Source organism: Salmo salar, unplaced genomic scaffold (genome assembly GCF_965601325.2).
Source record: "Salmo salar unplaced genomic scaffold, fSalSal1 ptg000152l, whole genome shotgun sequence".
Taxonomy (NCBI): domain Eukaryota; kingdom Metazoa; phylum Chordata; class Actinopteri; order Salmoniformes; family Salmonidae; genus Salmo; species Salmo salar.
In genome coordinates this window covers 648,920-673,377 of record NW_027675323.1, presented here as the reverse complement: position 1 = coordinate 673,377, position 24,458 = coordinate 648,920, and the positions used below count along the sequence as shown (strand labels likewise).

Below are 24,458 nucleotides of genomic sequence, written 5' to 3'. Positions count from 1 at the left end.
CGCTCTAACCACTAGGCTACCTGCCGCCCCAACGCTCTAACCACTAGGCTACCTGCCACCCCAATGCTCTAACCACTAGGCTACCTGCCGCCCCAACGCTCTAACCACTAGGCTACCTGCCGCCCCAATGCTCTAACCACTAGACTACCTGCCGCCACAACGTTCTAACCACTAGGCTACCTGCCACCCCAACGCTCTAACCACTAGACTACCTGCCACCCCAAAATAAGATGTAGGCCTATCAGGGGCTATTAGTTAGTTTTCAGGCATTGTGGGAGGGTTTTGAGTAGTCATTGGGCTAGAAAAAGTAATTGCATTAAATCACCTGACTGTTTGGATGTGTCTGTAAACGGTTTTATTTCTAAGAGATAATGAATAAAATAATTAGTTGTCACTGTGTTAACCACAACCAACATGCTGGATCTCTGTTTAGTTGTCACTGTGTTAACCACAACCAACATGCTGGATCTCTGTTTAGTTGTCACTGTGTTAACCACAACCAACATGTTGGATCTCTGTTTAGTTGTCACTGTGTTAGCCACAACCAACATGCTGGATCTCTGTTTAGGGGTCACTGTTGACCACAACCAACATGTTGGATCTCTGTTTCTCTGTTTAGGGCTCAGTGCTCTAAAATGAGTCTCTCTGGGGAGATAGAGGAGGTGGTCCCTGCCTCTAAAATGAGTCTCTCTGGGGAGAGAGAGGAGGGGGGGCCCGCCTCTAAAATGAGTGTCTCTGGGGGACATGACACCAAAACTAAGAGGTGAGCTGACAATATTGTTTAAGAATGTATGTTCTAAAATGCTTTTTATTCAGAAATGATTGCTAATGGGGACATTCTATATAACTGTTCTAGATTTTAGATCTGTATGAAAATATGTTTTTTTCTAAAACGCTATATATCCACCTAGATATCTATATATCCACCTAGATATCTGTATATCCACATAGACATCTATATATCCACCTAGACATCTATATATCCACCTAGATATCTATATATCCACCTAGATATCTATATATCCACCTAGACATCTATATATTCTATATATCCACCTAGACATCTTTATATCCACCTAGATATCTATATATCCACCTAGACATCTATATATCCACCTAGATATCTATATATCCACCTAGATATCTATATATCCACCTAGATATCTATTTATCCACCTAGATATCTATATATCCACCTAGATATCTATATATCCACCTAGATATCTATATATCCATTGTTTAGCAGGAATGGAATATTTGTATCCTGTATATCTGACTGTGATATGTGGTTGTCTCACCTAGATATCTAAAGATGAATTCACTTACAGATGCCATGTTAATTCGACCCAGTTTCTCACGTCGGGAAAATAACAGCAAATGTGCATTTTATGTGGAAATTACCCACTTTAAAAGTCTTTATAAAGCCTTGTAGTGGTTTAATCATTTCTTTAAATAATGAGATAATTTACCAACATTTCTGAAAAGTGATATATAGCGTTTTGTAATGAAACTCTTATGTTTCCCCATCTGAGCTCAGAGTAGATGAGAGATGTAATGTTTGTCTCTGTTGTGTTGAAGCCCAATCAAGCAGGAGAGACCAGCCTCCCCTGTTCCCAGCTGTGTGTCCATGAAGAGTGACCAGTCTATGGATCGTCCTATATCCTTTAGAGAGGGAGACTTTTCTACTGAACAGAGGTAAGAAGAACTCATGGGTCATGGTCAGTGAGTTAAACAACACTGTCTCTAGTCTTTTCTCCTCTCCCATTTTCCCATTTATTGTTGTTGTTTTCATAATCCATAGGCCTTTCCTTATGTCCATTTTCACAGTCCTAAAACAATATTAAACAAACACAACATTTCCTCCCTGTGTGCGTGTGCGTGTGCGCGCGTCCGGCTACCTGCCGCTCCAAAATAAGATGTAGGCCAATCAGGGGCTATTAGTTAGTGTTCAGGCCTTGTGGGAGGGTTTTGAGTAGTCATTGGGCTAGAAAAAGTCATTACATTAAATAACCTGACTGTTTGGATGTGTCTGTTAGAAAACTGTTTTTTTTCTAAGAGATAATGAATAAAATAATGAGTTGTTACTGTGTTAACCACAACCAACATGCTGGATCTCTGTTTAGTTGTTACTGTGTTAACCAACATGCTGGATCTCTGTTTAGTTGTCACTGTGTTGACCACAACCAACATGCTGGATCTCTGTTTAGTTGTTACTGTGTTAACCACAACCAACATGCTGGATCTCTGTTTAGTTGTCACTGTGTTAACCACAACCAACATGCTGGATCTCTGTTTAGTTGTCACTGTGTTAACCACAACCAACATGCTGGATCTCTGTTTAGTTGTCACTGTGTTGACAACAACCAACATGCTGGATCTCTGTTTAGTTCTCACTGTGTTGACCACAACCAACATGCTGGATCTCTGTTTAGTTGTCACTGTGTTAACCACAACCAACATGCTGGATCTCTGTTTAGGACGTCACTGTGTTAACCACAACCAACATGCTGGATCTCTGTTTAGTTGTTACTGTGTTAACCACAACCAACATGCTGGATCTCTGTTTAGTTGTCACTGTGTTAACCACAACCAACATGCTGGATCTCTGTTTACAGGGGACAGTGCTCTAAAATGAGTCTCTCTGGGGAGAGAGAGGAGGGGGGCCCTGCCTCTAAAATGAGTCTCTCTGGGGAGAGAGAGGAGGGGGGCCCTGCCTCTAAAATGAGTCTCTCTGGGGAGAGAGAGGAGGGGGCCCCTGCCTCCAAAATGCATCTTTCTGGGGGACATGACACCAAAGCTAAGAGGTGAGATAACAATTTTATGAATAATTCATTAAGTTTATTTCCTAAATAAATAGCTATCTTAAGGTGAATGCACTTACTGTAAATCTCTCTGGATAAGAGCATCTGCTAAATCAGGGGTTCTCAATCCGGGGTCTGCGGAGGTACTGCAGGGGTTCTGCAGGAAGCGTGGGGAGTGGTGGTGTATCCAGGGAGAAAACTAATCTAATATTCTGAAATGTCATTGTGGTCTTATGCTCCCATCTATTGGAATTATTTAGCAACTGCAGTAGTGCTGAAAAAATGTGTTATTCCTTACTAAAGTAGTAATTACTGAGAATTACTAGTTAATTTTATCACTTACAATCATAAAATAAGAACTTATACCATAACAAACAATTAAACTGACATAAACCAAAATCACTATATATGTAGTTATTTAATTAATTACCAAATTGAGCCGGTCGGTCACATTTGAGAGTGAGGGAGATATATAGCATTTTGCATAAAAAAACATGATTTCTGTCTCTGAAATTAAACCATCATGTGATAGATTTTAAACAAATCCTTGTCTGTGAGAGATGTAATAATTAATACATCATTTCTTTAAACAATAAAAGCTCATTTCTGTAAAGTGATATGTTGCGTTTTGGAACTCTTCTTATGTTTCCCATCTGAGATCAGAGTAGATGAGAGATGTAATGTTTGACTCTGTTGTGTTGAAGACCAATCAAGCAGGAGAGACCAGCCTCCCCTGTACCCAGCTGTGTGTCCATGAAGAGTGACCAGTCGATGGAACCTCCTATCATGTTTAGAGAGGGAGACTTTTCTACTGAACAAAGGTAAGAAGAACTCATGGGTCATGGTCAGTGAGTTAAACAACACTGTCTCTAGTCATTTCTCCTCTCCCATTTTCCCATTTATTGTTGTTGTTTTCATAATCCATAGGCTTTTCCTTATGTCCATTTTCACAGTCCTAAAAAAATATTAAACAAACACAACATTTCCTCCCTGTGTGCGTGTGCGTGTGCGCGCGTCCGGCTACCTGCCGCTCCAAAATAAGATGTAGGCCAATCAGGGGCTATTAGTTAGTGTTCAGGCCTTGTGGGAGGGTTTTGAGTAGTCATTGGGCTAGAAAAAGTCATTACATTAAATAACCTGACTGTTTGGATGTGTCTGTTAGAAAACTGTTTTTTTTCTAAGAGATAATGAATAAAATAATGAGTTGTTACTGTATTAACCACAACCAACATGCTGGATCTCTGTTTAGTTGTTACTGTGTTAACCAACATGCTGGATCTCTGTTTAGTTCTCACTGTGTTGACCACAACCAACATGCTGGATCTCTGTTTAGTTGTCACTGTGTTAACCACAACCAACATGCTGGATCTCTGTTTAGTTGTTACTGTGTTAACCACAACCAACATGCTGGATCTCTGTTTAGTTGTCACTGTGTTAACCACAACCAACGTGCTGGATCTCTGTTTAGTTGTCACTGTGTTAACCACAACCAACGTGCTGGATCTCTGTTTAGTTCTCACTGTGTTAACCACAACCAACATGCTGGATCTCTGTTTAGTTGTTACTGTGTTAACCACAACCAACATGCTGGATCTCTGTTTAGTTGTCACTGTGTTAACCACAACCAACGTGCTGGATCTCTGTTTAGTTGTCACTGTGTTAACCACAACCAACATGCTGGATCTCTGTTTAGTTGTCACTGTGTTAACCACAACCAACATGCTGGATCTCTGTTTACAGGGGACAGTGCTCTAAAATGAGTCTCTCTGGGGAGAGAGAGGAGGGGGGCCCTGCCTCTAAAATGAGTCTCTCTGGGGAGAGAGAGGAGGGGGGCCCTGCCTCTAAAATGAGTCTCTCTGGGGAGAGAGAGGAGGGGGGCCCTGCCTCTAAAATGAGTCTCTCTGGGGAGAGAGAGGAGGGGGCCCCTGCCTCTAAAATGCATCTCTCTGGGGGACATGACACCAAAGCTAAGAGGTGAGATAACAATTTTATGAATAATTCATTAAGTTTATTTCCTAAATAAATAGCTATCTTAAGGTGAATGCACTTACTGTAAATCTCTCTGGATAAGAGCATCTGCTAAATCAGGGGTTCTCAATCCGGGGTCTGCGGAGGTACTGCAGGGGTTCTGCAGGAAGCGTGGGGAGTGGTGGTGTATCCAGGGAGAAAACTAATCTAATATTCTGAAATGTCATTGTGGTCTTATGTTCCCATCTATTGGAATTATTTAGCAACTGCAGTAGTGCTGAAAAAATGTGTTATTCCTTACTAAAGTAGTAATTACTGAGAATTACTAGTTAATTTTATCACTTACAATCATAAAATAAGAACTTATACCATAACAAACAATTAAACTGACATAAACCAAAATCACTATATATGTAGTTATTTAATTAATTACCAAATTGAGCCGGTCGGTCACATTTGAGAGTAAGGGAGATATATAGCATTTTGCATAAAAAAACATGATTTCTGTCTCTGAAATTAAACCATCATGTGATAGATTTTAAACAAATCCTTGTCTGTGAGAGATGTAATAATTAATACATCATTTCTTTAAACAATAAAAGCTCATTTCTGTAAAGTGATATGTTGCGTTTTGGAACTCTTCTTATGTTTCCCATCTGAGATCAGAGTAGATGAGAGATGTAATGTTTGACTCTGTTGTGTTGAAGACCAATCAAGCAGGAGAGACCAGCCTCCCCTGTACCCAGCTGTGTGTCCATGAAGAGTGACCAGTCGATGGAACCTCCTATCATGTTTAGAGAGGGAGACTTTTCTACTGAACAAAGGTAAGAATAACTCATGGGTCATGGTCAGTGAGTTAAACAACACTGTCTCTAGTCATTTCTCCTCTCCCATTTTCACATTTCTTTTTGTTGTTTTCATAATCCATAGGCTAATCCTTTAGTCCATTTTCATAGTCCTAAAACAATATTAAACAAACACAACGTTCCCTCCCTGTGTGTGTGTGTGTGTGTGTGTGTGTGTGTGTGTGTGTGTGTGTGTGTGTGTTTGTCCTGTGTGTGTGTGTGTGTGTGTGTGTGTGTGTGTTTGTCCTGTGTGTGTGTGTGTGTGTGTGTGTGTGTGTGTGTGTGTGTGTGTGTGTGTGTGTGTGTGTGTTTGCGCACTCCCTGGATGAAGAGATATAATCTCTATCCTGATTGTCTAGTCACTTTTACCCCTACCTACATGTACATATTACCTCAATTACCTGGTACCCCTGCACATTGACTCAGTACTGGTACTCCTTATAGCCTCATTATTACCTCAACTACCTGGTACCCCTGCACAATGACTCAGTACTGGTACTCCTTATAGTCTCATTATTACCTCAACTACCTGGTACCCCTGGACATTGACTCAGTACTGGTACTCCTTATAGCCTGATCTCTGAGAGTGAGACAGATATATATTATTACTGTGTTAAACCTAGCAGTACTACTGATTTCTCTGAGAGGCAGATATATATTATTACTGTATTAAACCTAGCAGTACTACTGATTTCTCTGAGAGTGAGGCAGATATATATTATTACTGTGTTAAACCTAACAGTACTACTGATTTCTCTGAGAGGCAGATATATATTATTACTGTGTTAAACCTAGCAGTACTACTGATTTCTCTGAGAGGCAGATATATATTATTACTGTATTAAACCTAGCAGTACTACTGATTTCTCTGAGAGTGAGGCAGATATATATTATTACTGTGTTAAACCTAGCAGTACTACTGATTTCTCTGAGAGGCAGATATATATTATTACTGTGTTAAACCTAGCAGTACTACTGATTTCTCTGAGAGGCAGATATATATTATTACTGTATTAAACCTAGCAGTACTACTGATTTCTCTGAGAGGCAGATATATTTTATTACTGTGTTAAACCTAGCAGTACTACTGATTTCTCTGAGAGAGAGGCAGACTCTCTGAAATGAAAACATGTGACCAGTCTATGAATCGTCCTATACATTTTAGAGAGGGAGACTTTTCTACTGAACAAAGGTAAGAAGAACTCATGGGTCATGGTCAGTGAGTTAAACAACACTGTCTCTAGTCATTTCTCCTCTCCCATTTTCACATTTCTTTTGGTTGTTTTCATAATCCATAGGCTAATACTTTTATCCATTTATATAGTCCTAAAACAATATTAAACAAACACATTGTTCCCTCCACGTGTGTGTGTGTGTGTGTGTGTGTGTGTGTGTGTGTGTGTGTGTGTGTGTGTGTGCGTGTGTCTGAGTGTTTGTGTGTGTGTGTGTGTACTCCCAGGTTGATTAGATGTAATCTCATGTTTTGTCCACAGAAACCAACAGGAGAGATCAGAGTCAGAGATTCTCAGTGGTCAGTCTTCCCAGAGTCATCAAACAGACCTGGACTCTATATTCAGTGTATGTGGTCCTGTTATGAACATTTGTTTTTGTTGACCTCAAGTAAAGTTGATCTGTCAATTATTCAATAATGTGTTAATGAGAAAGCATTTCTTCTCTTGCTTAACTTATTTACTTGATTTATTTCAGTTGCTTGAAGAGAAAATTATGACATTTGTGAAGAACGAGCTGAAGATGTTCAAGAGGATTCTTAGTCCTGAACTCCCAGAAGGCTTTGAGAGTCAGAAGCAGGATGAGGAAGTGGTGGATGCTGAAGATGAGAAGCAGGAGAGCAGTGCCAGAGAGGGGGCTCTGAAGATCACACTGCACGTCCTGAGGAAAATGAACCAGAAGGAGCTCGCTGACACACTGGAGAAATGTAAGATCTGTCTGCCTCATGTTGAATGCTGTTTTATAACATTTAACATCTGTAATGCATTATGAAAACATCTACACATTTATACATTCAGTTAAGAGAATAATTGTTATAATGTAAAACTTTATAACAGTCCTACAATACTGTAGGCATTAAAACAGATGTAATATTGATATCATCTGTGTTAATTCTTCATTCAGATGAGCTTGCTGTGATTTGCCAACGTGAACTCAAATCTAATCTAAAGAAGAAGTTTCAATGTGTATTTGAGGGGATCGCTAAACAAGGAAACCCAACACTTCTCAATCAGATCTACACAGAGCTCTACATCACAGAGGGAGGAACAGGAGAGGTCAATAATGAACATGAGCTGAGACAGATTGAGACAACAACCAGGAAACAAGCAAGACCAGACACTGCAATCAAATGTAACGACATCTTCAAACCCTTAACTGGACAAGACAAACGTATCAGAACTGTGCTGACAAAGGGAGTCGCTGGCATTGGAAAAACAGTCTCTGTGCAGAAGTTCATTCTGGACTGGGCTGAAGGAAAAGCAAATCAGTATGTCCAATTTGTGTTTTCATTCCCTTTTCGGGAGCTGAATTTGATGAAAGGGGAAAAACACACTTTGATTGAACTTCTTAATCACTTCTCAATGGAAACCAAACAATCAGGAATCTCCATCTACAACAAGTACAAAGTTCTGTTCATCTTTGATGGTCTGGATGAGTGCCGACTGCCCCTAGACTTCCAGAATAACAAGATCTGTTGGGACGTCACAGAGTCAACCTCACTGGATGTTCTGCTGACAAATCTCATCGAGGGAAATCTGCTTCCCTCTGCTCTCCTCTGGATAACTACCCGACCTGCAGCAGCCAATAAGATCCCTTCAGGGTGTGTTGACCAGGTGACAGAGGTACGAGGGTTCAATGACCCACAGAAGGAGGAGTACTTCAGAAAGAGATTCAGTGATGAGGACCTGGCCAGCAGAATCATCTCACACATAAAGACATCAAGGAGTCTCCACATCATGTGCCACATTCCAGTCTTCTGTTGGATCTCTGCAACAGTCCTCGAACACATACTGAAACATAAGAGAGAAGAGATGCCCAAGACTCTGACTGAGATGTACACACACCTTGTGGTGTTTCATACCAAACAGAAGAATGAAAAGTATCTTGGGAAAGAAGAGACAGATCCACACTTGAATAACGAGAGCATTCTGTCACTGGGAAAACTGGCTTTTCAACAGCTTGTGAAGGGCAATCAGATTTTCTATGAAGAAGACCTGAAAGAGGCTGGCATTGATGTCAATGAAGCCTCAGTGTACTCAGGATTGTGTACACAGCTCTTTAAAGAGGAATGTGTTCTGTACCAAGACAAGGTGTATTGCTTCGTTCATCTGAGCATTCAGGAGTTTCTGGCTGCTGTATATGTGTTCCTCTCATTCATCAACAACAATGAGAATCTAATGGACAAACTGCAAACAAAGTCCAGTATATTTTCTCTGCTGTACAGAGACAAGTCTGAAGTTACTGTCTACAAGAGTGCTGTGGATAAAGCCTTACACAGTGAGATTGGAAACCTGGACCTGTTCCTCCGCTTCCTTCTGGGACTGTCACTGGAGTCCAATCAGAAGCACTTACGAGGTCTACTGACAAAGACAAGAAGCAGCTCACAGAGCCATGAAGAGACAGTCAAGTACATCAAGGAGAAGATCAGGGAGAATCCCTCTCCAGAGAGGAGCATCAATCTGTTCCACTGTCTGAATGAACTGAATGACCATTCTCTAGTGGAGGAGATCCAAAGCTACCTGAGCTCAGGAAGTCTCTCAAAACCCAACCTGTCACCTGCACAGTGGTCAGCTCTGGTCTTTGTGTTGCTGACTTCAGAAAAGGAGCTGGATGTGTTTGACCTGAAGAAATACTCCAGATCAGAGGAAGGTCTTCTGAGGCTGCTGCCAGTGTTCAAAGCCTCCAGAGCTGTTCTGTGAGTACATAAAATGACATATAAAAACTAATCATCAGGAAGAAATATTCAGGTTAAAGAAAAATATGCATTATAATATGTGTTTAATATTATATTGAAAACATTGAATAAATGCATTGATTTTCACATTAGTATAACAATATGACCATACAACTCTAGGAGACAGAAGAAGAATCTATATGTTGTTTGGGAGAATTAACCAAATGCATCTGCCATTGTCCTTCTACACTAAATTAACAATGTGTTTGAAGTCATGATCTCTTTGTCAGGCTGTGGAGTCACAGAGGAAGGCTGTGCTTCTCTGGTCTCAGCTCTGAGGTCAAACCCAACACATTATTTGTAAATGGGTAACAGCGTAAACAGAGAAAGCTAAGCGTATCATTTTAATACAACCTGTCTGTCATTGTATTTCTTCTGTGTTTGCAGACTCACTGGCTGTAAACTCACAGACACATCCTGTAAAGTGTTGGCCTCAGTTCTCAGTTCAAACCCCTCACACCTGAGAGAGTTGGATCTGAGTAACAATGACCTGAAGGATTCAGGAGTGAAGCTGCTCTCTGCTGGACTGGGGAATCCCCACTGTAAACTGGAGACTCTGAGGTCAGTATTATCAGATATGAAAGTACTTTATGCATGTAGTTCTCCCATTTGAAAAAGTCGTAATTATTCGGACATATTACTTATAGTGTATTAAAATAGTCATAAGTTTAGCATGTTGTCCCATATTCCATGCCTGCTGTCACGTTTCTCTAAGACAGAACCCAGAAGCAGACCAGGACAAGGTGAGTAAAATGAAGGTGAGTATTTATTGGTAGTCTTGATGTGGCAGCGGAGGTGAGTTGATGAGAGTAGATGGGTGGATTCAATGACGTCACTGTATCCACCGACGGCCAGGCAAGGGAGTTGAATGTTCCGGGAGGATGACTGTAGACAGAGTAAAGGGGGGGGGAGTAACCAGTAACAAGAACAAAACAACAAGACTAGCTCAGGAAACATGAGGCTGTTCGTTGCTAACGATCCAGCAGGGAATGGATGTCAGCTCAGGGCTTATGAAGAGGTGATGATCAGGACCAGGTGTGCAGAAGGTTGATGAGATGCAGGTGTAGGGTAATCACTAGATCTCCCGCCTAGCTTCGTCGCCTAGCAACCAGATAGGTTTCTGAACGCACCCTTAGACTCCAAACAGAAAACAGTCAGCTCAGGCAGAAACAGACTCAGGAAGCGGGATTCCTGACACCTGCAGTGATTACATCAAGCTTGTGATTCTACTAACAAAGATCAAACCCCCTCTGTTATTGTTAATGGTGAGAGGTTAGCATGTTTTGTTGTAGCCTCTGTTATTGGTGATGGTGAGAGGTTAGCATGTTTTGTTGTAGCCTCTGTTATTGGTAATTGTGAGAGGTTAGCATGTTTTGTTGTAGCCTCTGTTATTGGTAATGGTGAGAGGTTAGCATGTTTTGTTGTAGCCTCTGTTATTGGTAATGGTGAGAGGTTAGCATGTTTTGTTGTAGTCTATGTTATTGGTAATGGTGAGAGGTTAGCATGTTTTGTTGTAGCCTCTGTTATTGGTAATGGTGAGAGGTTAGCATGTTTGGTTGTATCCTCTGTTATTGGTAATGGTGAGAGGTTAGCATGTTTTGTTGTAGCCTCTGTTATTGGTAATGGTGAGAGGTTAGCATGTTTTGTTGTAGCCTCTGTTATTGGTAATGGTGAGAGTTTAGCATGTTTTGTTGTAGTCTCTGTTATTGGTAATGGTGAGAGGTTAGCATGTTTTGTTGTAGCCTCTGCTATTGGTAATGGTGAGAGGTTAGCATGTTTTGTTGTATCCTCTGTTATTGGTAATGGTGAGAGGTTGGCATGTTTTGTTGTAGCCTCTGTAATTGGTAATGGTGAGAGGTTAGCATGTTTTGTTGTAGCCTCTGTTATTGGTAATGGTGAGAGGTTAGCATGTTTTGTTGTAGCCTCTGTTATTGGTAATGGTGAGAGGTTAGCATGTTTTGTTGTATCCTCTGTTATTGGTAATGGTGAGAGGTTAGCATGTTTTGTTGTATCCTCTGTTATTGGTAATGGTGAGAGGTTAGCATGTTTTGTTGTATCCTCTGTTATTGGTAATGGTGAGAGGTTAGCATGTTTTGTTGTAGCCTCTGTTATTGGTAATGGTGAGAGATTAGCATGTTTTGTTGTAGCCTCTGTTATTGGTAATGGTGAGAGGTTAGCATGTTTTGTTGAAGCCTCTGTTATTGGTAATGGTGAGAGGTTAGCATGTTTTGTTGTAGCCTCTGTTATTGGTAATGGTGAGAGGTTAGCATGTTTTGTTGTAGCCTCTGTTATTGGTAATGGTGAGAGGTTAGCATGTTTTGTTGTAGCCTCTGTAAGTCTCTCACTCATTATTATTCATGATCTTTCTCAATCATGGCAGTCACAGGCTTGATGTAGTCATTGCAGTCAAAGAATATGGGACCAAATACTAAACTTTTGACTAATTTAATACACTTTAAGTGAATTGGTCAGAAAACATATGAAAACATATGACTTCTTTAAATAGGGGGATTAGATACATAAACTGCTTTCATTTTTCTAAACGGTGAAACAGATATGTATGAAAATATCCTCAAATAAAAGGTGACATTATATACTGTCACCTCATATGAAACATTTGATCTGAAATCCAAAATGTTGGAGTTTAGAGCCACATTTAAAATGTTATCTTCACTGTCAAAATAGATATGGTGTGGACTGTATACTCAATACAATCTAAATCTGATACCTCACTGTCTGTCTTCTGACTGATACTGCTTTTAAACTGGTCTGGTCAGTCTACTCAAATATTTGTATTATACATGTTTCTATCTGCAGGCAAAACTTTGATAATTTGTAATTTATAATATGATACTTTAATTTATGAGTAGATATGGCAGGTTTCAGGACACTGATGTATCTGAATATGTTGAAGAAATATACTGCCACTTTTTTCACTACCAAAGAATAGCAGTGTGATTTTAATATGATTTGACTCTTTGCAGGCTGTCAGGCTGTCTAGTCACAGAGGAAGGCTGTGCTCCTCTGGTCTCAGCTCTGTGGTCAAACCCAACACATTATTTGTAAACGGGTAACAGTGTAAACAGAGAAAGCTAAGCGTATCATTTTAATACAACCTGTCTGTCATTGTGTTTCTTCTGTGTTGGCAGACTCACTGGCTGTAAACTCACAGACACATCCTGTAAAGTGTTGGCCTCAGTTCAAACCCCTCACACCTGAGAGAGCTGGACCTGAGTAACAATGACCTGAAGGATTCAGGAGTGAAGCTGCTCTCTGCTGGACTGGAGGATCCACACTGCAGACTGGAGACTCTGAGGTCAGTATTATATATAGTGTGGACTGTATACTCAATACAATCTAAATCTGATACCTCACTGTCTGTCTTTTGACTGATACTGCTTTTTAAACTGGTCTGGTCAGTCTACTCAAATATTTGTACTATACATTTCTCTCTCTACAAGCATTATTATGATCATTTAGAACAATGAAACATTAATTTATGAATAGATAAGGCAGGTTTCAGGACACTGATATATCTGAAAATGTAGAAATAAATATACTGCCAATATTTTCACCACCAAAGAATATCAGTGTGATTTTAATATGATTTGACTCTTTGCAGGCTGTCAGGCTGTCTAGTCACAGAGGAAGGCTGTGCTTCTCTGGTCTCAGCTCTGAGGTCAAACCCCTCACACCTGAGAGAGCTGGACCTGAGTAACAATGACCTGAAGGATTCAGGAGTGAAGCTGCTCTCTGCTGGACTGGGGAAACCCCACTGTAAACTGGAGACTCTGAGGTCAGTATTCCTGTAGTTGGTCAACAAGTGATAACTGTTCACCAGATCCACATGTGTTTACCAGACACACATAGTCCACACCATATGTGTTTGGACAGTGAAGCTTACAGTTTTAAATTTGTCGCTATGCTCCAGCATTTTGGATTTGAGATAGAATGTTTCATATCAGGTGACAGAACAGAATGTGACCTTTTATTTGAGGTTAACCTCTATGGGCTAGGTGGGACGCTAGCGTGCCACCCGTGGTGCACTCCATCAACAGCAGGTGCATTTCAAGAGCGGCAAATTTGAATCCAAATAAATGTCAAAATTCAAATTTTTCAAACATACAACTATTTTACACCCTTTGAAAGATAAACATCTCCTTAATCTAACCACGTTTTACGATTTCAAAAAGGTTTTACGGCGAAAGCATAAATTTAGAGTATGTTAGGACAGTACATTTACAAGAGTTGTGTGTAATGTTTTGTCAAGTCAAAGACAGGGTCACCAAAACCATAAAACCAGCTAAAATGATGCACTAACCTTTTACAATCTCCATCAGATGACACTCCTAGGACATTATGTTAGACAATGCATGCATTTTTAGTTCTATCAAGTTCATATTTATATCCAAAAACAGCGTTTTACTATGGCATTGATGTTGAGGAAATCGTTTCCCTCCAATAACCGGCAGTCAAGTCAGCGTCACAAATTAAATAATTAAAATTAGAAAACATTGGTAAAATATTATATTGTCATTTAAAGAATTATAGATTTACATCTCTTGAACGCAATCAACTTGCCAGATTTAAAAATAACCTTACTGGGAAATCACACTTTGCAATAATCTGAGCACTGCGCCCAGAAAAATACGCGTTGCGATACAGACTAGACGTCATGTTGGGGAGATCTAAAATCGAAAATACTATGTAAATAATCCATTACCTTTGATTCTCTTCATCAGATGTCACTTCCAGGTATCACAGGTCCATAACGAATGTAGTTTTGTTCAAAAAAGCTCATCATTTATGTCCAAAAATCTCCGTCTTGTTAGCACATGATCTAAGCCAGCCGGACTTCTCGTCATGAACGAGGGGAAAAAATATATTTACGTTCGTTCAAACATGTCAAACGTTGTATAGCATAAATCATTAGGGCCTTTTTTAACCAGAACATGAATAATATTCAAGGTGGACGAATGCATACTCTTTTATAACGTATTGGAACAAGGGTACCCAACATGAACTCGCGCGCCAGGTGTCTAATGGGACATCATCGTTCCATGGCTCTTGTTCGGTCAGATCTCCCTCCAGAAGACTCAAAACACTTTGTAAAGGCTGGTGACATCTAGTGGAAGCAATAGGAAGTGCCAAAATATTCCTCAGCCCCTGTGTTTTTCAATGGGATAGGTTTAAAGGTAATACAACACATCAGGTATCCACTTCCTGTCAGAAAATGTCTCAGGGTTTTGCCTGCCAAATGAGTTCTGTTATACTCACAGACACCATTCAAACAGTTTTAGAAACTTTAGAGTGTTTTCTATCCATATATAATACGTATATGCATATTCTAGTTACTGGGTAGGATTAGTAACCAGATTAAATCGGGTACATTTTTTTTATCCAGACGTGCAAATGCTGCCCCCTAGCCCTAACAGGTTAATGGTGAGAGGTTAGCATGTTTTGTTGTAGTCTCTGTTATTGGTAATGGTGAGAGGTTAGCATGTTTTGTTGTAGCCTCTGTTATTGGTAATGGTGAGAGGTTAGCATGTTTTGTTGTAGTCTCTGTTATTGGTAATGGTGAGAGGTTAGCATGTTTTTTTGTAGCCTCTGTTATTGGTAATGGTGAGAGGTTAGCATGTTTTGTTGTAGCCTCTGTTATTGGTAATGGTGAGAGGTTAGCATGTTTTGTTGTATCCTCTGTTATTGGTAATGGTGAGAGGTTAGCATGTTCTGTTGTAGCCTCTGTTATTGGTAATGGTGAGAGGTTACCATGTTTTGTTGTATCCTCTGTTATTGGTAATGGTGAGAGGTTAGCATGTTTTGTTGTAGCCTCTGTTATTGGTAATGGTGAGAGGTTAGCATGTTTTGTTGTAGCCTCTGTTATTGGTAATGGTGAGAGGTTAGCATGTTTTGTTGTAGCCTCTGTTATTGGTAATGGTGAGAGGTTAGCATGTTTTGTTGTATCCTCTGTTATTGGTAATGGTGAGAGGTTAGCATGTTTTGTTGTAGCCTCTGTTATTGGTAATGGTGAGAGGTTAGCATGTTTTGTTGTATCCTCTGTTATTGGTAATGGTGAGAGGTTAGCATGTTTTGTTGTATCCTCTGTTATTGGTAATGGTGAGAGGTTAGCATGTTTTGTTGTAGCCTCTGTTATTGGTAATGGTGAGAGGTTAGCATGTTTTGTTGTATCCTCTGTTATTGGTAATGGTGAGAGGTTAGCATGTTTTGTTGTAGCCTCTGTTATTGGTAATGGTGAGAGGTTAGCATGTTTTGTTGTAGTCTCTGTTATTGGTAATGGTGAGAGGTTAGCATGTTTTGTTGTAGCCTCTGTTATTGGTAATGGTGAGAGGTTAGCATGTTTTGTTGTAGTCTCTGTTATTGGTAATGGTGAGAGGTTAGCATGTTTTGTTGTAGCCTCTGTAAGTCTCTCACTCATTATTATTCATTATCTTTCTCAATCATGGCAGTCATTGCAGTTAATATAATTTGACTCTTTGCAGGCTGTCAGGCTGTCTAGTCACAGAGGAAGGCTGTGCTTCTCTGGTCTCAGCTCTGAGGTCAAACCCCTCACACCTGAGAGAGCTGGACCTGAGCTACAATCACCCAGGAGACTCAGGAGTCAGACTGCTCTCTGCTGGACTGGAGGATCCACACTGCAGACTGGAGAAACTCAAGTATGTGGAGGGTTTATGTCAATGTTCATATCAGACATGTTGGACACACACACACTCTCACAGGACCCACACACACACACAAACAGGACGCACACACACACACACACGACAAAAATAAACACACACACACACACACACACAATACAAAAATACACACAAATACACACACACACACACACACACACTGGACAAATACACACACACACACACAGGACAAATATACACACACACACACAGGACAAATATACACACACACACACAGGACAAATACACACATACACACACAGGACAAATACACACACACACACGACAAATACACACACACACACACACACACACACGACAAATACACACACAGGACAAATACACACACACACACACACACACACACACACACACACAGAGGACAAAAATACACACACACACACAATACAAAAATACACACAAATACACACACACACACACACACACTGGACAAATACACACACACACACACACAGGACAAATATACACACACACACACAGGACAAATACACACATACACACACAGGACAAATACACACACACACACGACAAATACACACACACACACACACACACACACACACACACACACGACAAATACACACACGCACACACGACAAATACACACACGACAAATACACACACACACACACACACGACAAATACACACACACACACACACACAGGACAAATACACACACACACACACACACAGGACACACACACACACACACACAGGACACACACACACACACACACAGGACACACACACACACACACACACAGGACACACACACACAGGACACACACACACACACACACAGGACACACACACACAGGACACACACACACAGGACACACACACACACACACACAGACAAGACAAATACACAAACACACACACACACACACAGGACACACACACACACACAGGACAAATACACACATACACACAGGACAAATACACACACACACACAGGACACAACACACACACACAGGACACAACACACACACACACAGGACACAACACACACACACAGGAAACACACACACACACACAGGACACACACACACACACAGGAAACACACACACACACACAGGACACACAAACACACAGGACACACACACACACAGGACACACACACACACACAGGACACACACACACACACAGGACAAATACACACACACACACACAGGACAAATACACACACACACACACAGGACAAATACACACACACACACACAGGACAAATACACACACACACACAGGACAAATACACACACACACACACACACACACACACACACACACACACACACACACACACACACACACACACACAGGACAAATACACACACAGGACAAATACACACACACACACACACACACACAGGACAAATACATACACACACACACACACACAGGACAAATACATACACACACACACACACACACACAGGACAAATACACACACACACACACGACAAATACACACACACACACACACACACAGACACAGGACAAATACACATACACACACACACTGGACAAATACACACACACACACACACACACACACACACACACACACACACACAGAGGACAAAAATACACACACACACACACACACACACAATACAAAAATACACACAAATACACACACACACACACACACACACTGGACAAATACACACACACACACACACAGGACAAATATACACACACACACACAGGACAAATACACACACACACACAGGACAAATACACACACACACACGACAAATACACACACACACACACACACACACACGACAAATACACACACAGGACAAATACACACATACACACACACACACACACGCACGACAAATACACACACACACACACAGGACAAATACACACACACACACACACACACACACACACACAGGACAAATACACACACACACAGGACAAATACACACACACACAGGACAAATACACACACACACAGGACAAATACACACACAGGACAAATACACACACACACAGGACAAATACACACACACACACACACACACACACACACACACACACACACACACACACACACACACACAGGACAAATACACACACAGGACAAATACATACACACACACACACACACAGGACAAATACATACACACACACACACACAGGACAAATACATACACACACACACACAGGACACACACACACACACAGGACAAATACACACACACACACACACACACACACACACACACACACACACACACACACACACACACACAGGACAAATACACACACACACACACTGGACACGCGCACACACACACACAGGACACGCGCATGCGCACCCACACACACACGCAGGAGAAATACACACACACACACACGCAGGACAAATACACACACACACACACACACACACACACGCAGGACAAATACACACAAATACACACACGCAGGACAAACACACACACACGCAGGACACACACACACACGCAGGACACACACACACGCAGGACACACACACACGCAGGACGGACACACACACACACACACACACACGCAGGACAAATACACACACACACGCACAAAAAGGACAAATACACACACACACACGCAGGACAAATACACACACACACACACACACACGCAGGACAAATACACACACACACACACGCACGACAAATACACACACACACACACACGACAAATACACACACACACACACACAGGACAAATACACACACACACACACACAGGACAAATACAGAGGACAAATACACACACACACAGGACAAATAAACACACACACACACACACACACACACACACACAGGACAAATACACACACACACACACACAGGACAAATACACACAAATACACACACACACACACAGGACAAATACACACACACACACACACACACACACAGGACACACACACACACAAACACACTGGACACACAAACTTGACACACACACTGTACTCACACACACACACTGTACTCACACACACACGCTGGACACACACACACACTGGACACACACACACACTGGACACAAACACTGAAAACGTTCTTACCAACACTTGACCTGTGTGTGTGTGTGTGTGTGTGTGTGTGTGTGTGTGTGTGTGTGTGTGTGTGTGTGTGTGTGTGTGTGTGTGTGTGTGTGTGTGTGTGTGTGTGTGTGTGTGTGTGTGTGTGTGTGTGTGTGTGTGTGTGTGTGTGTGTTCAGGTGTATCCCTCAATGACTGTCTGTTTTTCTGCTTACCGCTACAGTGTGGAACATGGTGGAGAGAACAGAATGAAACCTGGACTTAGAAAATGTGAGTGTTGACTGCTGTGAAGAATATGACTAAGAATAAGTCTTAATTCAAGTTAAGTCAAAGACCACCATCATTACTGACTTGGTCATATTAAATATCATCTGTAGTTCTACAGAAGCACAAATCAGGGACACCAACGTTTACAAAGAGTTGATATGTGTGTGTGTGTGTGTGTGTGTGTGTGTGTGTGTGTGTGTGTGTGTGTGTGTGTGTGTGTGTGTGTGTGTGTGTGTGTGTGTGTGTGTGTGTGTGTGTGTAATTAATGTGAATAAGTGTGTTTTATATTAACATACAGTATAACATGTGATCATTCAACAAGTCTCAAGTTACCTTAACTTCTCCTTTTGATACCTAGAAACATCTACATTAAATGAATTAGTGAAAAGTGAGTTAATATTCTAATGTGAATGATGATGATTTCTAATATTGTGTCTGGTTTCATCCATCAGATGTCTGTGATCTCACACTGGACCTAAACACAGTAAACAGATTCCTCTCTCTGTCTGAGGAGAACAGAAAGGTGACATGGAGGACAGAGGAGCAGCCGTATCCTGATCACCCAGAGAGATTTGAGGACTGTGTCCAGGTGCTGTGTAGAGAGGGTCTGACTGGGCGCTGTTACTGGGAGGTAGAGTGGAGTGGGGGGGCTGGTATAGGAGTGACATATAAAGGAATCAACAGGAGAGGAAGGGGTGATGACTGTTGTCTTGGATTCAATGACAAGTCCTGGAGTCTGTCCTGCTCTGACTACATTTACAGAGCCTGGCACAATAATAATCACAATACCATAGACGTCCCCTCCTCCAGCTGGTATAATGATAACTCCACTACCATAGACGTCCCCTCCTCCAGCTGGTATAAGAATAACTCCACTACCATAGACGTCCCCTCCTCCAGCTCCCACAGAGTAGGAGTGTATCTGGACTGGTCAGCCGGCACTCTGTCCTTCTATAGAGCCTCCTCTGACACACTGACCCACCTGATCACATTCACCTCCACATTCACTGAGCCCCTCTATCCAGGGTTTAGGATTTATGGTGACTCCTCAGTGTCCCTGTAAATAATAACCTGACACACACACACACACACACACACACACACACACACACACACACACACACACACTGGACAAGCACACACACACACACACACACACACACACACACACACACACACTGGACAAGCACACACACACACACACACACACACACACAAACACACAAACTGGACTGATACACACACACTCACACACTGGACACACTCACACACTGTACACACACACACTGACATACACACTGACACACACAAACACACACTGACACACACACACACACACACATGCACACACACACACACACAGTGGACACACACACCGGACACACACTCTGACACACACACACACACAGTGTGATTTTATGATATATTTTACTGTTTGTGTTTGTACCACAGGAGGTTGGTGGGACCTTATTTAGGGAGGACAGGCTTGTAATGGCTGGAGTGGAATAAGTGGAATGGTATTAAACGCGTGGTTTCCATGTGTTCCATTTCATTCACTCTGTTCCAGACATTATTATGAGCCGTCCTCCCCTCAGCAGCCTCCTCTGGTATGTACTGTCCTGTATGTGAGAGAGATCCAACAAGGAATTACAATGTATGTATTACTTTTAATACCTGCAAATGGCAAATAAACTACTGGAACTCCTTATGAATGTCTGCAGCCGACAAGAGGTGAAAATATTACCGGAATATTCTGCAAAATGTTGATGAAGACGTCACTCAATCCACCCAAAACAACATGCAGTCTTTCCACAAGACTCCCATGAAGTTATAGTGTGACGTTATGAGTCGACGTTAAAGTAACATTCTCACAACATACTGCACTTGTTTTATCCTGTTTTAGATGTATCCTCTGTTTAAACATTTAAACTCTTAAAATAACACTGTTAAAATACCAATGTGATCATTTCTTGTCTTTTATGTTGGAAAAACAAATTGTACAATTATATGTGGACATACGCTCCATAGTTGTACAAGTATACATGGATATATTGTACTTTTCATAATAAAACATACTTGAAACAAGAAAAAGCATGTTAATTGTGAAAACAATTCCGTTATTGATTTTTACATTGCTTCTCCCTGTCTCATGTTGACGTTTGGCATGAATCTTGACCTGGAGGCAGAACTGTGCGATTTCCTCTAGATATGTCAGCTGCAAAGTCAGAATTGGCTGTGGAAAATGTTGTTTTATGGTCTTAATTTAAGGGAAGGATTAGCAGTGTGGTTGAGGTTAGGATTAAAATCAGATTGTATTACTTTGTGCCTGTGCAAGCTAGTGAATATTTTGCTGAACTGCCTCCAGGGCAAGATTCATGACAATAAATGCCAACTGCCTCCAGGGCAAGATTCATGACAATAAATGCAACCTGCCTCCCAGTCATCCCCTCCTTATCTTTACAAGGCTGCAGAACATGCAAGCTAGTGATGTGGGGGTTCTCTCATAACCCTCAGTCCCCAGGTGGGTAGATGGCAGGTTGAATAAAGAGAAGCTAGTGAGGTGGGGGTTCTCTCATAACCCTCAGTCCCCAGGTGGGTAGATGGCAGGTTGAATAAAGAGAAGCTATGATGTGGGGGTTCTCTCATAACCCTCAGTCCCCAGGTGGGTAGATGGCAGGTTGAATAAAGAGAAGCTAGTGATGTGGGGGTTCTCTCATAACCCTCGGTCCCCAGGTGGGTAGATGGCAGGTTGAATAAAGAGAAGCTAGTGATGTGGGGGTTCTCTCATAACCCTCAGTCCCCAGGTGGGTAGATGGCAGGTTGAATAAAGAGAAGCTAGTGATGTGGGGGTTCTCTCATAACCCTCAGTCCCCAGGTGGGTAGATGGCAGGTTGAATAAAGAGAAGCTAGTGATGTGGGGGTTCTCTCATAACCAGGTTGAATAAAAAGAAAACAATTCATAAAACAATCCATAAATGTATAATTTTTATGGGCCTCTTGGGTTGAGGAGTCATTATCTTCTAATCTAATCACAGCTGCTCCAGGGCCTATTGGGTTGAGGAGTCATTCTCTTCTAACCTGATCACAGCTGCTCCAGGGCCTATTGGGTTGAGGAGTACAACATAATAGGGTGGGGGGGGTATAGGGAAGGTAGGGGAGAGGAGGGGGTATAGGGAAGGTAGGGGAGAGGAGGGGTGTATAGGGAAGGTAGGGGAGAGGAGGGGGTATAGGGAAGGTAGGGGAGAGGAGGGGGTATAGGGAAGGTAGGGGAGAGGAGGGGGGGTATAGAGAAGGTAGGGGAGAGGAGGGGGTATAGGGAAGGTAGGGGAGAGGAGGTGGTAGGGGGGAAGGTAGGGGAGAGGAGGGGGTATAGGGAAGGTAGGGGAGAGGAGGGGGGGTATAGGGAAGGTAGGGGAGAGGAGGGGGGTATAGGGAAGGTAGGGGAGAGGAGGGGGTATAGGGAAGGTGGGGAGAGGAGGGGGGTATAGGGAAGGTAGGGGAGAGGAGGGGGGACTTCCTCCATGTCAGGTAAGCAGCCTCCAAGTCTACCCTCACCAACTGACCAGACTGAGTGAGTTCTGAACATCCCTCTCTGTCCTCTGATGCTGCATCCAAGTCTTCTTGGGTCTTTCTGGTGTCTCTGTCTTGACTCTTTAGTGAGTTTTTTCAGTTCTTTCCCAGGCTGCCTGAAAAACACAAAAAGATGGCAAATACATACGAGTTATAAACTATCAAAATAAAGAGAGTCGCACACTCCATGTATAAACTCCCAGCAATTGAATGGGTATTTACCAACGTTTCAGCATCACTGTGCCTTCTTCAGGGTGATGTCATCAATACTTGAACCAGGTTATGTAGACAAACAGTGCAATTAGTGCAACCAATGACAATAGAGAGGGGTGTGTCATAATATTAAGTTAATTAGAATGAATTAATGAAACTGTTAAAAAAACTGTTTATGGCATATTAAATATTAAAAAAATAGTAGGGTATATTATATATATCCGGCTCTCCATGTAATCTGATTCATTATGATCTAGGATCAGGTCCTCCCTATCCATGTAATCTGATTCATTATGATCTAGGATCAGGTCCCCACTCTCCATGTAACCTGATTCATTAGAATCTAGGATCAGGTCCCACCTCTCCATGTAATCTGATTCAATATGATCTAGGATCAGGTCCCTCCTCTCCATGTAATCTGATTCATTATGATCTAGGATCAGGTCCCCACTCTCCATGTAATCTGATTCATTATAATCTAGGATCAGGTCCCCCCTCTCCATGTAATCTAATTCATTATGATCTAGGATCAGGTCCCCCCTCTCCATGTAATCTGATTCATTATGATCTAAGATCAGGTCCCCCCTCTCCATGTAATCTAATTCATTATGATCTAGGATCAGGTCCTCCCTCTCCATGTAATCTGATTCATTATGATCTAGGATCAGGTCCCCCCTCTCCATGTAATCTAATTCATTATGATCTAGGATCAGGTCCCCCCTCTCCATGTAATCTGATTCATTATAATCTAGGATCATGTCCCCCCTCTCCATGTAATCTGATTCATTATGATCTAGGATCAGGTCCCCCCTCTCCATGTAATCTGATTTATTATGATATAGGATCAGGTCCCCCCTCTCCATGTAATCTGATTCATTTTGATCTAGGATCAAGTCCCCCCTCCATGTAAACTGATTCATTATGATCTAGGATCAGGTCCCTACTCTCCATGTAATCTGATTCATTATGATCTAGGATCAGGTCCCCCCTCTCCATGTAATCTGATTCATTTTGATATAGGATCAGGTCCTCCTCTCCATGTAATCTGATTTATTATGATC

At 41.7% G+C, this 24,458-nt stretch overlaps 1 protein-coding gene across 1 annotated transcript; it reads left to right on the top strand.

The window, feature by feature from the left end:
- Positions 1–744: 744 nt before the first annotated feature.
- LOC123732902 (uncharacterized) lies at positions 745–21,572 on the top strand. Its single transcript, XM_082971027.1, has 3 exons — positions 745–763; positions 18,398–19,617; positions 20,067–21,572. Exons 1-2 carry the CDS (start codon positions 745–747, stop codon positions 19,357–19,359), a joined length of 981 nt encoding a protein of 326 aa, XP_082827153.1. The 3' UTR covers positions 19,360–19,617; positions 20,067–21,572.
- Positions 21,573–24,458: the final 2,886 nt, after the last annotated feature.